This window comes from Vigna unguiculata, chromosome 7 (genome assembly GCF_037176805.1).
Source record: "Vigna unguiculata cultivar grain cowpea cultivar isolate G323 ecotype 2 chromosome 7, ASM3717680v1, whole genome shotgun sequence".
Classification (NCBI taxonomy): Eukaryota; Viridiplantae; Streptophyta; class Magnoliopsida; order Fabales; family Fabaceae; genus Vigna; species Vigna unguiculata.
This window is the reverse complement of record NC_140798.1, coordinates 9,909,112-9,925,444: the sequence shown is the minus strand read 5'-3', so window position 1 is coordinate 9,925,444 and position 16,333 is coordinate 9,909,112. Positions and strand designations below refer to the sequence as shown.

At 34.4% G+C, this 16,333-nt stretch overlaps 1 protein-coding gene across 2 annotated transcripts; it reads left to right on the top strand.

Moving 5' to 3' along the window:
- The first annotated feature begins 2,212 nt into the window (after positions 1–2,212).
- On the top strand, positions 2,213–7,994 carry LOC114192279 (RNA polymerase sigma factor sigF, chloroplastic-like). 2 transcript variants are annotated; one of them, XM_028081954.2, is made up of 9 exons: positions 2,213–2,537; positions 4,182–4,333; positions 4,589–4,713; positions 4,828–5,025; positions 5,145–5,418; positions 5,493–5,723; positions 6,172–6,312; positions 6,484–6,684; positions 7,346–7,994. In XM_028081954.2, the coding sequence occupies exons 1-9, from the start codon at positions 2,417–2,419 to the stop codon at positions 7,631–7,633; spliced, it is 1,731 nt and encodes a 576-aa protein (XP_027937755.1). In that variant the 5' UTR covers positions 2,213–2,416; the 3' UTR covers positions 7,634–7,994. The 2 variants fall into 2 exon arrangements, with proteins under 2 accessions (XP_027937755.1, XP_027937754.1); XM_028081953.2 differs by having other exon boundaries at positions 2,214–2,537; positions 5,130–5,418.
- Positions 7,995–16,333: the final 8,339 nt, after the last annotated feature.

Genomic DNA, 16,333 nt, shown 5'->3' with positions numbered 1-16,333 from the left:
ATTGTTATTCCCCTAGAACTAATTCACATGGAGTTGTTTGGACCTTCTAGAACTAAAAGTATATGTGGAAATTATTATGTACTAGTGTTGGTTGATGACTTCTCACGTTTTACATGGACATTCTTCATCTCATCTAAAAGTGATATCTTTCAAGTCTTTAGAAAATTTGCCACTATTATACAGAATAAAAAAGACTTAAGAATTAAGTCCATTAGAAGTGATCATATGAGTGAATTTCAAAATGAAACTTTTGAAATATTTTGTGAAAAATATGGTATCTCATAATTTCAGCTCCTAGAACACGACAACAAAATGATGTTGTAGAAAGGAAAAATAGTTCTTTGGAAGAGTTGGCAAGAATAATGTTAAATGAAAACTCTTTACTGAAGTATTTTGGGCAGATGCTATAAGCACAACTTGTTATGTGCTAAATAAGATTTTTATAAGATCCATTTTGAAAGTCACACCCTATGAACTCTTCAAAGGCAGAAAACCAAATATCTCCTATTTTAAAGCATTTGGTTGCAAGTTTTTCATATTAAAAAATGGCAAGTCTAACCTTGGCAAATTTGACTCAAAAGTTGATGAAGTAATCATTTTAGGATAATCATTAACAAGCAAAGCCTATTGAGTGTATAATAAAAGAACATTAACTATTGAAGAATCCATTCATGTTGCATTTGATGAGCATGTAGAAAGTAGAACTAACACACTTAGACCAAGAAATAGTGCACATCTAAATGAAACAAGTGTAGATTTGACAAAGAAGCCCTTGGAAATCCAAGAAGAAAATCAAATTTGTAATGCAAGTCCACCCCATAAACTTACCCAAAGACCGAATTGTTCCTAAAAATGTGTCAATAGAAAATGATATAGGAGACGTATCCAAGGGTGTCTTTATTAGAAGACAACTTTGTCAATTTTGCTTAAATGTGGCTTTTGTATCTCATATAGAACCAAAGTCAGTGGATCATGCACTAAAAATGACAACTGCTTTCTAGCAATGCAAGATGAATTGAATCAGTTCAAGAGAAATTAGGTATGAGAACTTGTTTCAAGAAGTCAAGCTCAACAAGTCATTGGAACAAAATGAATGTTTAGAAATAAGCTAGATGATTCTGGCTCCACGGTAAAAAATAAAGCTAGTGGCCAAGGGTTATGGTCAAGAAGAGGGAATCAATTATGATAAAACCTATGCACCAGTAGGAAGACTAGAAGCTATAAGATTCCTGTTAGAAATAGCATCAATGGTGAACTTTAAGCTCTTTCAAATGGATGTGAAAAGTGCCTTCTTAAATGGGTTCATTAAGGAGGAAATCTATGTAGAAAAATCTCCAAGTTTCAAGGACTTTGAATCTCTAGATCACATGTTTAAAGTGAAGAAGGCTCTATATGGATTAAAACAAGCTCCATGATCATGATATGAAAGGTTGAGCCAATTTTTAATGAAAGTAGCTTTCTAAGGGATAAAGTTGACTCCACCCTCTTTATTAAGAAATATGATAATGATTTGCTGTTTGTTCAAATCTATGTTGATGATATCATATTTGGTTCCACTAACCTATCTCTATGCAAAGAATTTTTTAAGTGAATGCACAAAGAATTTGAGATATGCATGGTAGGGGAGATGTCCACCCTCCTTGTAATTCCTCTTATGGATTCCAAAAAAACCCTTTTCCAATCAGTGCTTCTCTAACCCTAACTGAATGTTCTCTTTTTAACTCATTGAAAAACACATTTTGAATTCTATAATATAAAATACATTCTTTATTTTGTATTTTATAATATATAATTTGTAATATTAATTTATATTTTAGATTATATAAATCAAAATAAAAAATAAACAATATATTTTACATTGCACAATTCATAATACAAATTTCTATTTTGAAATATGAATTTATAATTATATTTTTATTTTGTAGTCTGGAATATATAATCCAGAATACAAAATTCCACAATGCAAAAGTACTGTATAACATTCCACATTACATAATCTAGAATTGAAATTGAAAATCCTAAACTATAAGATAAATTTAAAAAATTTTAAATCTAGGGAGGTTCAAGTTGAAATTGTAGGAGTGCAGGAAGAATATCGCTTGGGCAACACAAACTGGGCCACAATGGGTAGTCCACACCGGCGACCCAAAGGCAAAGTAACCATAATAAATTCACACAATAATAACAATATTTTGTCAATTATCATGTGAAATAAAAAGAAGAACCTAATCCACTGTCGGAAAAACAAAGAAATTCAGAGGTCCGAAATAGGCTACGTTTCGAAGCCTTTTCCTCCTACTTTATCCATTTCTCTGTAAATATCAAACCCCGCCATGGTTGTGAGGAAACAGCACCTGCGTTTCCTCTTCACCATGATCACGCTGCAACCTTCTTCTGCTACCAACTCACCACTCTAATGTACTATGCTGTTCTTCCCGTTCCTATGGAGTTCGCAAAGACTATGTTCTGTTCGTCTCCGCCGTTTCCTCCAAGAACTCACCCTTGGAACACTCACTCCCCGTCTTCTTCTACTTCCGGTGCTGTTGTTATAACTCAATTATTATTGCAATTCCGTTCTCTTTGCATTTATTTCTATCTAGTAGCATGTGTTTTCAAAGCAACATTATTATTATTTGCTCTGCTTTTCTTTTTCCCAATTTTACACGGCGTTATGTTGCTTCATTAAGAGAATTATAGTTAGTGTTGCTTTTTGTGGCCCAAGAAGTTTTGAGTGTAGCAATGTGTCAAGATACATTGCTCATTTTTTTCAGGTTTATCCTTTCATAGTTCTACTCAGTGCTGTGTTTACTCTTTCTGAGAAGCTGAATATAATTATACTTCATCAATGCTGTTTTCTTTATGCATAATTTTGCGTTGGAGACCTGAATTGTGTGTTTTGTGTACTTGAATTCTATGTCTTTTTTTTTTTTTTTTTTTTTTTCTTTCACGTATGTGTTAATGAATTTTAATGTCATTGAGATTTCGTTCGGTAATTAATTTCACAGACTTCTATATTGTTGTGTTCCTGTTGTGCGCACTTGCTGACTTCCTATATTTGTGTTAGCTATCTTGGCTATTACGCCGAGGAAAAGAAGAATTTAATCATGTTCTGTTTCTTGGATAGTAGGGTCTGTTCGAACGTTGGATTGAAAGGAAGGGGCAGTTTATTTCGTATAAATATCTTTGATTTGATTTCTTATGAGGCAACTTTTGTGCATTTTCAGTTTAATTGTTTTTATACCGTTAGCTTCTAAAATAATCGTTCATGGAACCTTCAGAATAACGGACAAACTTATCATATACAACAATTTGTGATTGGAAGAAAGTGTAAAGTCCTTTTAAACTACCAATCTCCAAAACTGATAGAAAAAATAATTGTTGAATCAATAACTTATCATTAGGTCAAAAGTTAAAACTAGTTCTAACTTTTTTTACTTAAGAGCTTAATTCAACTATGACTTGGCTTATCTAGCTTCCCTCACATATAATTGATGCAACATTCAACCATCTCCCCCTCAATAACTATTCGGTTGAGAATCATGATGTTGGGAATTGTACTTGAGGTTTTGACTCTGATACTAATCGTTGGATCAAATGTTTGCTATCAAATAGAAAACTAATAATCAAGACACAGTTCTACTTTAGAGAATAAATTTGATTGTGACATGGTCCCCCTACCATGAGACAATTAATGTAACCCATCAACAACAATAAATTGTTATAAACATAATTACATCATTTTATCTGATTTTGTAACATTAGATATATGTTTGGATAAAATTCTCTATAAACACTTTTAGATGAGAAAATTAAGAAGAAAAAATGGAATAAAGTTCTCTATAAGTTAAAATTAAGTATTTTAGATTACAAAGAAACTTATTTCATTTATTTTTTTTCATTTTTTATTCTAGAATTGCTTAGGGAGAAATTTGTTCAAACATGCTCCAAGTAACCCTCTTAATTTAAACATAAAGTAGTGTCCTCCATTGTCTCTTCTTCTGAAAGTCTCCTTCCATAGATATCCTTAAAGAATTCATTGTGCTAATTTTGAATTTACTCCTCGTCTCCCCACAAAATTTCCTCTTTGATCAAGTGGTGTGTGACTGTGCATGTGTATTTTCCTCAACCTGTCATTAGTCTGAGCTGAAAATTGTTAGATTTCTATGTTCATGAACCTGCAGTTTTGATGCTTCGCGAACAAGGTTCCTCTACAGTTGCCTCTTGGTCTTCTAATTTTTCAGCACAGAATTTCCCTGCCTCAGTTCTTTTACAAGAGCAGCGAGATGAATATAGGCCTCTTCTTCACATGTCTAAGGAAGACAAAACATCTCAGGTTAAAATTTTATTGTTGCATTTGACTCCATTAAATTTAGCTTCTTTTAATCCATATAATGAAATCCTTCGTATTGTTTTACATGTTGACTAATCAATAGGAGTTGATTGGTCCATTATTTTTTCTGAGCTCCGCAAATTTTATTTTATTTTTTTGCATGGATGCACAAACTCTTAGGTTGTGATTTATAAATTTTTCCTGTATTATGACATAATTCACACAGTAGTAATTAATCTTCCCAATGTTTTACTGCAGGCAATTTTAAATACAAGGCAGATGGATATGGACACGGTTCATGAAGAGAATGACATTGGAAATGCTGATCAGGTAGTGCTGGACTTTAGGAAGCACCTGCATCTCTGGCCTCGTTTACGGAACTTGTAAGACACAATATTATTCTTTCATATGTTAATTTAATCATTTAGTAATTTTTTATAGTAAATTTTGGCCATCTTTAGTTGTCTCCTTATAGGTGCTTAAATTGTCTATTGCAGATTAACTTCCTCCCAAACAGGAGAAATTGCTGCTTCTTCAACTTTACAGCATGTTTCTGTTGACTCGGAGAGGCGCACAGATAGTGTGCAATGTAATGGAGTTTCTTCTGCTAAGAAAGCTTTGTCTACTGCAAAACAAGCATCCTCAGTTGAAGGCCTGAAATCAACTAAAGCTGATGATAATTCCATTCCTTTTGGGTTAGTTCTATCTTTTTGGCTAGCTCTAACATTCCTAATTTATTTTTCCTGTTTATAGGCTATCTGTTTAAAGTCTAATGCCTAAACTAAAAGCTTCAATTCAGTCTGGCTTCTACTAGTTTGGCGGAGCCTTCAATTGGAAGAAATAAAACTGTGAGGTCAACACGGCTTTTAGAGAGACGAGCAAAACAAAGAAAAGTACCTAAGTCCGTAGTTAAAGATGATGAAACCCACCTTACAAGAAAGGATGTTTCTCAAGAAAGGGTACGCAAAGAAAAGAACATAAATGAAGAATTTGATCAAAATGATACCTTACGCATGTTCTTGAGGGGTCCTGAAACAAAACAACTTTTGACACTTGAACAAGAATCTGAACTGATTTCTCAGATACAGGTGTTTTCCTAGTTCCCTTGAATTCCTTACCCCTAAACACATGTGATGATCTATTAACGTGGAGTATGAAACAGGACTTATTGAAATTGGAAGAATTGAAGAGCAGACTCCAATCTCAATTTGGTAGGGAACCAACTATGGCTGAATGGGCTGAGGGTGCGGGACTTAACTCTCGAAAGCTCCACGCACAGCTTCATCATGGAAACAAAAGCAGAGAAAAGTTGATTCAAGCAAATTTACGCATGGTAGTCCATGTTGCCAAAAGTTATCAGGGACGTGGTCTCAGCCTTCAGGACTTATTACAGGTAGCCTTTCCAAAATTATAGACCTTCCTCCCCCTGTAGCAAAGGCTGTTTAGTGTTTACGTTGTTTTGTGGTTAGTTATATTCTACATTGTGAATATCATTGAAGAAAATGGTGGGGTTGCCTAGTATTCGACCAAGTAGTGAACCGTGATTTCTGGCTTCTCTTAAATGTGAAAAAGATACACCACGATAAAACGGTTTGTAGGATATATAAGGGGAACAAATTTTTTGAATTGCCATTTTTTCACATAATGAACTCAATTTAACCCATTCATCAACTGTTCTCTACATAGAAGAACCAAAAAAATATGGTTGACTGGGGTTTGAGCAAGAATCTTGGAAAAAAGTTATCTGATTAAAGGGTTGCAACAACCATTATCACTCTTGAGAATTGTCAATCACATTTAACAGCTGTATCGTTTACATTTCTCTTCTGGTGCTGTTGCAGGAGGGTAGTATGGGCCTTATGAAGAGTGTTGAAAAATTCAATCCCCTAGCCGGTTCCCGATTTGGTAATTATGCATTCTGGTGGATAAGGCAAGCAATAAGGAAAGCGGTGTTTAGACATTCCAGGACAATCCGTCTGCCGGTAAATTTAGTTGCCTAAATTTTAAGCATCACCCTTTAGAAGAGTCATTTTCCATGACATTGTTTTTTTGTTGACAATGGACAAAATTGATGTTACCTACCATTGCACTAATATTTTTTATAGTCAAGCATCAATTCTATTTCTGTAACACAGAAATCATGTATTATCCAGGAGAAGGTATATATCCAATTGGGCAAGGTAATGGAAGCAAAGAAATTGTACATTCAGGAAGGAAATCTTCACCCAACTAAAGAAGAATTAGCAAGAAGGGTAGGAATTACAGTAGAAAAGGTTGACAAATTACTATATTCTGCAAGAACTCCAATTTCTATGCAGAAAACTGTGTGGGCTGACCAAGATACAACTTTCCAGGTATTGCATGCTATCAGCCAATTAATGTGATTTTCCCCTTGATATGATGCAATTTTTTAGATCTATAGTGTAACGGTGAGAAACAAGTCCTGAATCAATGTTTAGAATGCTTAGCGCAAAAAGAATTTAAAACAGCTTATAATCAACCTCCCAATTTTGTTTGGAGAGTTTTGCTTGTGCTGATAGTATAATGTAAACCAAATTGGTGATAGTCTAATGACAACTACAAGAATATTGAATTTTGCCTAGTAATTGGATTCTTGTGTGCGTGATGAAAGGGAACCAGCAGTATAAAGTATTTTAGCTCTCGGAGGAACTTGTACATCAGAATCTGATCACAACATTTCGGTATGAGATTAGACAGGGAACCGTAACACAGTACCTTAATGAAAAGTTTAATTATTTCAGTAGTAGTGGTCAGAGTCAAGTTACTATCTGCTTTGTTCTGTTCAATTCATTACCAAGGTCACTTATATGTGATTTTGTTAACTTGTGACAATCATCACAATTTTCTTATATAGTTATATCATATGTATTAGCTGCTGAGCAATATGATTCCATCTATGAATTTTTATATTATTTCCATATAGTTTTGGTATAGAATTTTGTAACACAAATACTTAACACAACAAATTTAACCATATTAATTTTGTAATTGCAGGAGATTACTGCAGATCCCACAGTTGAGGCCACAGACTTGAGTGTTGAAAAACAGCTTATGAGGCGACATGTGCTCAATGTCCTAACTATCTTGCGCCCCAAAGAAAGGAAAATAATCCGACTAAGATATGGTTTTGAAGATGGTGAACAGAAATCTTTATCAGAAATTGGAGACATATTTGGTTTGTCTAAGGAAAGGGTTCGTCAATTGGAGATCCGAGCATTATATAAGCTTAAGAAGTGCCTTGTCAAACAAGGACTTGATGCTTATGTAGACTTGCTTTTATAAATAGACACCAAGGTTATGTGGTTTCATTTCACACGGCGCAGACTTTTTTCTTGCAACGAGTTAAACAGATTTATCAGGATCCAACTTTTGAAGGTAAATTTGATGAATATTGTAATTGAGGGCAAATCAGAGGACTTTGGTAGCAGTCAATTGGCAGATGAAAATTGTAATGTGTATTAAGAGGTGAGGCTTATACAAATGTGAACATTCCTGGAGAAAACATTGAAATAGTATTATTCCAGTAAAGAAAGTTTTTCTTTTTTGTTAAATAAATTAGATTTTATCATGTATATGTCTACGAATTTGTATTCTACTATTATTCTTTTGATTGATCATAATATTAAATGCATCCATTGCCCTAGTTTTATGTACCATTTCATTTGTCTGAGAAAAAAAACATTACCTTTCTGTATTACGTCTGTGGGAGATGTCTTGTACTAAAACTAATAAAAAAAACTGATTTGCAAAATAAGCTGATAACTATGTTTATGGGAAGGTCACTAACCTTATTGTTCTTTCACCTCCATATACCCATAGCTTCCCATTACCTTTCTCTTGGCATAGAGTGTGTGTTGTTAGGGGACAGTGGAGTGATCATAAGATGTAGTGTTTCACTTTCGCTGAAGCCATAGTTGTTATTCAATTCATTGTGTATCAATACTCTTTTGTTATGCGAGAGGCCTGGCGCCCAAATCCTTGTTAATCTTATGTTTCAGATCAAGAATGGTATCTAATATCGACATTTCTATCCTCCGCAATATCTCTCCACTATTTTGGAAAAGCACCTTAGTTTTTACGACTTCTTTGCAAGTTTGGTTGCACTTTTATTTTTGATTTTTAATTATTATGATGAACGCTCCTTCCAACCCTACAACGGAAACTTCAAAGGAAATAAAAAAATATATAAACTTTAATAACAAGTGTAGAATAAAAACTCAGTTTTGGTCCTGGAGATTCTTTGAAGAAGAATTTAGTAGAAGATTAGTCTCATTATGACCTTTGAAGAACAAGAAAGAGTTAGTTGTACATGCAAGGCAGGCATCACACACAAGCTACAAAGTGCTGCCCAAATTATGTCCAAAATGAGACTTTATTTATGAGCTTTCCTCTTCTATTAGTTTTAAGGGGTTGATCGATAGGGAATAGAATTAAGAATTTAGTATTCGAGGTACCAGGCTTCTAGGGGAAAAGGAAACTTCAGTGTATAATACTTTTATCCTCAAAATGGGTCATTACATTGCTTTTATTCTAACATGCACTAACTATTTCCGCATATCATAGTAACCATGTAAAACTCTAACAGAAAGATTCCTATCCCATAAGAGACAAAATAACAAATCAAATAACCATAACACTCAGTGCACATAATCGTCACAATTTGATGGCCTCATAACATTTCTTTCGGGCCTAGTACTAACACTTGGGTTATTAGTTTCACATGGCCCATTTTCTTCCTGATTGCATGTTGTATCATTTCTCGCGCCAAGCAAAATAACCTTGTCCTCAAGGTTGAAAGTACGTTGTATATCAACCCAAGGTTTCCAAGTAGCTTCCTCACGAGAGAGTCCTTGTCATTGTACTAGAAGTTCTAGGTGGGATGAATCATTGAAAGTGGTCTCATGGGTGCGTAAGATAACTAATGAAAAAAGTAAGGGTCCATTATTATAATTGCCCGATGGAAGTGTACTTGCTTCTAGTTTCAAAACAGAGTAGTGAAATACTGGGTGGATTTTTGAAGTTTTAGGAAGAGCTAAACGATAGGCCACTTGACCAATCTGATGTAGAACTTGAAAGGGACCAAAGTAGCGTTTCTCAAGTTTTTATGGGATCTTACCCATAATTGAAGTTTGACGATACAGTCTAAGTTTGACATAAACCCACGCTCCCACCTCATACTCAACATCACAACGGTGAGCGTCTACCATGGATTCCATACGATCCCAAGCTTTCTACAAATTTCGACGTAAGCCAGATAACATGTGATATTGTGAAATAAGTAACTGATCAACAACTTCCATTAGAGATTGCCCAATATATAACCAGATAACGATGGAGGAGAACGACCATAGACAATTTCAAACATAGTGTAACTGATGGCTGAATGAATAATAGTGTTATAATACCATTCTGTCTAAGGAATGTATTGACTTTATTTCAATGGTTGCTTTATACAAAAAGCATGCAAATATTGTTTAAGATTCGATTAAGAACCTCTATTTGTCCGTTGGTCTTAGGGTGGTAAGCCGAAGACATCCGCAACTATGTGCCATTGAGTTTGAATAACTCTTACCAAAACTTGCTCAGGAATAAAGGATCACGGTTAGAAACAATACTTTTAGGCATACCATGTAGTTTTCCAAATATGTCAAAGAAAAGAAGAGCCACATGATATGCTGAAAACTGAGCAGGAAGCATGGAAAAATGGATCGCATTGGAGAAACAGTCAACAACCACAAAAATGAACATGTACCCACGTGAAGGCGGTAGATCAATAATGAACCAAATCTTCCCAAATGCGATGCGACAAAGGAAGAGGCTGAAGTAACCCAGCGGGTTTCTAAGGCAAATATTTAATCTATTGACACACCACACATTGACGAATAAAGTTCTTCACATCCTTAGTCATAGAGGGCCAATTTTTTTTTTTTTTGCAACCTATGAAGGTGTCCACCCAAATGGGTTGCATGAAATTCGTTCATGAGAATCTCATGAAAAGGTTGGGTAGTAGACAAATAAATTCTATTTTGATAAAAAATCAACCCCTCTTGCAATTTATAATAATAAAAAAAAACAACAGGATTCTTTAGTTGATATTGTTCAAAAGCTAAGCAAAACTGTCATCATGTTGTAATGTAGCTCGCAATTCCTCCAAAAATTGAAAGTGAGGAATAATAATCACATAATAATGGCCAGAGGTATCTTTCACAAAGATGCAAAAAAAGAGCATCGACAACAACATTCTAACACGATACTGAATCGTGTAATTCTATCCAAGGAGTTTGCTCATATAAACTATTGCTCTAGAGTCTGCATAGTTTGGGTCAATAAATCTTTGAGAGGTTTGTGGTCAATTTGAATGGTGAAGAAGTGTCCCAACAAATATTGGTGCCACTTCTTGATGGTAGTTGTTATGGCATGCAATTCATGTAAGTATGTGGATGCCTACATCATCCGAGGATAAATGTTTTTGCTAAAGAGTGCAATTGGTCGTTGATCTTGAGAGAGAACCACACACATGGCTATGCTCGAAGCATTATATTGAATAATAAAAGGCTTCGAAAAATCCGGTAAAGCCAAGGCTGGGTTGTGGACATCATATGCTTCAACTTTTCATAAGTGTCTTGTGCCTTAGGAGATCAATGAAAGACATCCTTTCAGAGCAAATTTCTGAGAGGCTAGACCAAAGAAGCATAACCACTGATGAATTTGTGATAAAACCTCATTAGACCTAAGAATCCTTTCAATGCTCTCAAGGAGAGAGAACCTTGCCTCAATTTTAGCAACATCCGGTCCCACCGAGATAACACTTACCACATGTTTCAGATATTTCACCTGTTGTAAAACAAACGAACATTTGGACAATTTTAAGTAAAATAGGTTAGGACTCAATAATTCAAAAGTGATTTGCAAATGTAATAAGTGATCTTCCCATGTAGTGTTGTAGATAAGTATGTCATCGAAAAATACGATGATAAATTTGTGTAAATGAGCTCGAAATAGGGCGTTCATGATGTCCTGAAAAGTGGTAGGCGCATTGGAAAGACTGAAAAGTAGAAATTGAAACTCAAAGTGTCCATTGTAAGTACGAAAATCGGGTCTATGAATGTCTTCCATTTGTATGCGAATCTAGTGATAACCTTGTGGCAAGTCTAGTTTGGAGAACCAAATGGCAGCATCTAACTCATCCAATCATTCATCAATTGTAAGTATTGGAAAACTGTTCAAAATAATGATGGCGTTCAAGGCGCGATAGTCAACACAAAAGCGCCAATTATTATCTTTCTTCTTAACTAGGAGGGCCGAAGATGAGAAAGCACTAGTGTTATGCCAAATCTTTCCTGAGGCAAGCATGCGAGCCACTTGGGTTTCAATTTCCTACTTTTGAGAATAAGGGTAGCGATATGGACAAACTTTAACGAGGGAGTAGAATTGGTAATAAAGTGATAACGTGATAAATAGGGATATCGAGGGATGAGGTCGAAGGCTCCTTAAATAGAGATTCAAAACGATTCAATAATGTAGACAAGTCTGGATGATTAATGGGGATCACACAAAAATAACTCGGTAGAGGAGGGTACTATCAGTATCATAGTAAGATTAAAATATTTAGTAATATGCCCCCACTAGGACAAGCGACGCAAATGATGAAAAAAAATTGACAAAGATGGAGTATTAATATCGCCGATCAATTTGACCATTTGACCGGACCACATAAACTACACCATAAGTTTCTCATAGTGTGTTAAAATAGGACCCAAACTTTGAAGCCATTGCACCCCAAAACAACTTTAAGCCCACACAGATCAATTAAATGAAAATCCACAAAAAACGCATGATTTTGGATGACTAAAGGAACTTGAGCACAAACCGAAGAGCAAGTTAAAGCATGATCGTTGCCAACCATTACTGATAGCGGTTTAGTGGTACTACAAGGCAAATCCAATTCATGGGCGCTCTTTGAGTGCAAAAAATTATGAAAACTCCTGCCATCAATGAGAACATGAACAAAATGCTCTAATATTTTTTTGGTAACATGAAACCTTTTTGAACTAAATTGTCTTGACAATGCATTTAAACTTAACTAAGTCAGTTAGAGGTGGATCATTAGAATCATCCAGAGGAAGATCAGGAGACATGGTCTCCTCCTCGTCATGCACTAGAAGAAAGAATCGAGATTATGGTGGTTAGGACTGTATTTCTCATCACAGTTGTAGCATAAACCAAGATCACAACGGTTATGGATTTTTGAAGTTGAAAGACGTTTAAATGGAATAACTGGCGTAATCGGTGGGGGAAGAAAACCTTGCTATTGGGACGAAGGTAAGGAATGAGAGGCCGAAATAGGAGAACGCTACGGAGGCTACACCATGGAGTTGAATTTGTCCTCTTGAAGCTTGGCCAACTCTGCCTATTCTAAAAAAGACACCGGTTGGAAGGCGAGAACCTCACATTGGATGTTTGGGCAAAGGCCATTAATGAGTCATTGTTTTCCCTTTATTCCATTGCCTTTTTGTATTCATCTTGATAGATGTTTGATGCTTAATTGTATGTTTTTAGTGCATTTTCATCCATTGGGCTTTATTGGACCATTATTTTGAATTTTGATTAATTTGACATTAATTTATCTAATTTTTGTTTCTAATTATTTTTAGGTATTTTGTGAAGTAATTTTGAAGCTTGGACACTACTCTTAATATGAAGAGAGAGTTGCTACATCATTACCACGTTTTTCCATGTCATTTCCACGCCATTTAAGTGATTAGGCCAACATTTTGGGCCTATAGTGACATTTTTGTAATTCTACTGATTAGAATGACATTTTTGTAATTCTACTGATTAGAATGACATTTTTGTAATTCTACTGACTAAAATGAGATTTTTGTAAATATGTGAATCTATGGTGAGAGGAGCACGAATTTAGGTTTCATTTTCCATGACCAGCCATCATCATCTTCCATATACTCCATTTTTATGTTTCTTTGTTTTATGTGGTGACCATGGAGGCATCCACTCATCTTTTAGATGTTTTTACACTTTGAATCAGCACCCACTTGGGGATTTTGACATTTTTGCACCTTGGAACAATTGGGTATCATTTTTTTTGAAGTATTGTTAATTTTCTTCTCTGTTTTCGTTTATAGCCCTTTCATTGAAGTATTTTGGTTTTCGTTTCTACCATTTTACGTTTTCATTTCTAGAATTTACGTTTTGTTATTGTTTGGTGCATTGAAATGATGAATTTGATTAAGGTTATATTTTGTTGCAGCTTCATTTCTAGGGAGGGCTAATTTTGTGATTGATTCCCTAAAGAGAATGCATGAGCTTTGAGGTTCTTTGTTCCATAATGTTGATTGAGTTCTGTTTTGGTTCACTTTTTATCTTTTAATCTCCTAGGGTAATTCAGATTCTGTGTGTGCTTAATATGCAGTGGATAATTTGGTGTTTAAGTTAATATGTATTCATGCTTAATGAATGTGGGTTGCTTGTTTAGTGGTAGATTAATTTATGTGTGTATTGCTTTAATGTAATGAAGCTTTTCTTAATCTTAGCTTAGTTGATCGGGAATGAGTGGATTAAGAGTTATCTAATAGAGTTCTAATTCTCGTGATTGATGATAAGTGGAAGTGCATTTTAATTAGGGAATCAACACGTTTTAATAACTATTTTATTTCATTTAACCCGTTGTTCACATTTTGTCAGTACTTGAATCTGCCACCCCGCCTTTGTGTTGAATTGTATCTAGAAAACTTCGGTTGAAAAAAATGGTCACTAGAAGACAACCTTGGGTTAACTCTTGAGTTTTGCATTTATATATTTTATTTGGTTGGGTACGACCTCGATAAAATTAGCCATAAATGAAACACTAAAGTAAAAAATGAATGAGGAACGTTCACGAACCTATTCACAAGTGCTTCAAAGTCATTTAAATACTACAAAACAGACTTTGTTTGAGTGAGCTTACAAAGACGTCCCTTCACATTCTAAAATCAAGATAAGGCAAAACATGTCTCGAGAGACTGTAAAAAATGCTTCCAAGAATGAAGGAGGTTATTTTGCTCCAACCATTGAAACCAACTAAGAATTGGACCATCCATGTAAAAGGAAATGATCTGGAGATGTTTGGTCTTTGGTGTGTGATGATAGTCGAAAAAATGAGTGGCTGCAAAAATCCAAATTAAGGCATTGGAACCATCAAAACAGGGACAAACTAATAGAATTTTAGGGGTTTGCTTCATAAATGATGCTTGGAAAAATGGATTTTGCTAGAGAGAAGCAACCTCAGAAGAAAGGTTGTTGACACAGGCAGTTAGACGTGATACCTAGTCAATCACAAGGTTAACGACAGAAGGCTGAGATATCGTCATTGAAAGCACTTATTGATAGGAAATAGAATTAAGAATTTGTATTCGAGGTACCAGGCCCCAGATGGAAAAGGAAACTTCAGTGTATAATATTCTTATCCCCAAAATGGGTTATTACAATGCTTTCATTCTTGCATGAACTAATTGTTCCTACATATCACGGTAACCACATAAAAACTCTAACAGAAAGATTCATATCCCACAAGAGACAAAATAACAAATCAAATAAACTATAACACTCAACGCACATAATTGTCTTAGTCTGATGGCCTCACAACATTTATTTTGGGCTTAGTACTAACACTTGGGTTATTTTTTTCACTTGGCCCATTCTCTTCCTGATTGCATGTTGTATCATTAACGGAGGAAGTGAATTAAACTATCATCGATTCTTGCAAATTTAGAATGTGAATAAATTTAGAATGAGAATGTTATTAAATATATGAATTTTCAGATTTTTTTGTTTTCATTTTCATACAGAGAAATTAAAACAAGTAATATTAAGTCTCTAATGAGAGAGAAAGAAAGATAAGATAACAACAAAGATTATTTTCCATGGGTTACATCAAGTGTTGAGGGATGAAGAAATTCACTAGTCGTAGCTCATGCCTCTTTGCTCGAAGCTTCACACACTAGATTTTTTCTATTTTCTCTTTTGTAATTCCTCCACGTGTTCCGCATGAAAGACTAAACCTTTCTGCATTATCTCTCTACTGAGTTTATAGTGAATTTTGAGGTTTTATGCTAAACATGTTCAATCGTTTAGTTCTAAAATCAAAGTGTGTTTCTATTTGTTCTTTTTGAATTCCAATTTTTATGGTTGGCATTGTTTTTAAACGCTTGTTGATGATTCAATTCTAATATTTTATTGAAATTCTTGTTATAATACTAACAATCCTTAGTTTGCTTAATTCAAGAGGTAAAATAATATAAATATTGAATGTAGACGTTTGGATACATGAGAGATATTTAATGAATTAATAGAAGGTGTGATTATATCATTTATCTTTTTTTAATCTCAATTTTTGTTCTTGGAGTGGTTTTAGAATGCTTATTGATTATTCAATCTTGTTCTTTAATTGAAGTTTTTGTTAGTTTGCTTAATTCTAACAATTTCTTGTTTGCTTAATTCAAGAGGTAAATGGTATAAATATCAAACATAGAGGTTTGGAGATGTGAGAGATACACTTCTATTGATACTGTTTGATTAATTCAATTATGTTAAGAATTTGAATGAATGATAATTACATGAAAATTGATGAAGAATTTAACTATGAACGAACTACAAAATCAAATTACCTTTTAATTGTTTTATTCATACTCCTTCAAACATTACTCATTTACTGTTTTCTCTAATTTTTGTTTCTTCAGACAACTTAAGAATCCAGCTTACTAAGATCACAATTGTATTTATTCGGAGACAACTTTGGGTTGACTAACCCTATTTATACTTAATCTAAATTGACTTCTTATAAAGTATACACTTTTGGACTTCACATTGGAGGATATACTATGATTAGACATCTACTTCTTCATTGGATGACCCATCACTACATTAGACGTCTACTTCTTAATTTGATTGTGGAAACAACAATTATCAATCATTTTTTTTATATTA

Bases quoted from the DNA above. Each gene is read 5' to 3' on its own strand.
- LOC114192279 (XM_028081953.2), top strand. From the start codon at position 2,417: ATGTACTATGCTGTTCTTCCCGTTCCTATGGAGTTCGCAAAGACTATG. The intron at 2,538-4,181 runs GTGCTGTTGTTA...ATGAACCTGCAG, and splicing joins CCCGTCTTCTTCTACTTCCG to TTTTGATGCTTCGCGAACAA. The intron at 6,685-7,345 runs GTATTGCATGCT...TTGTAATTGCAG, and splicing joins ACCAAGATACAACTTTCCAG to GAGATTACTGCAGATCCCAC.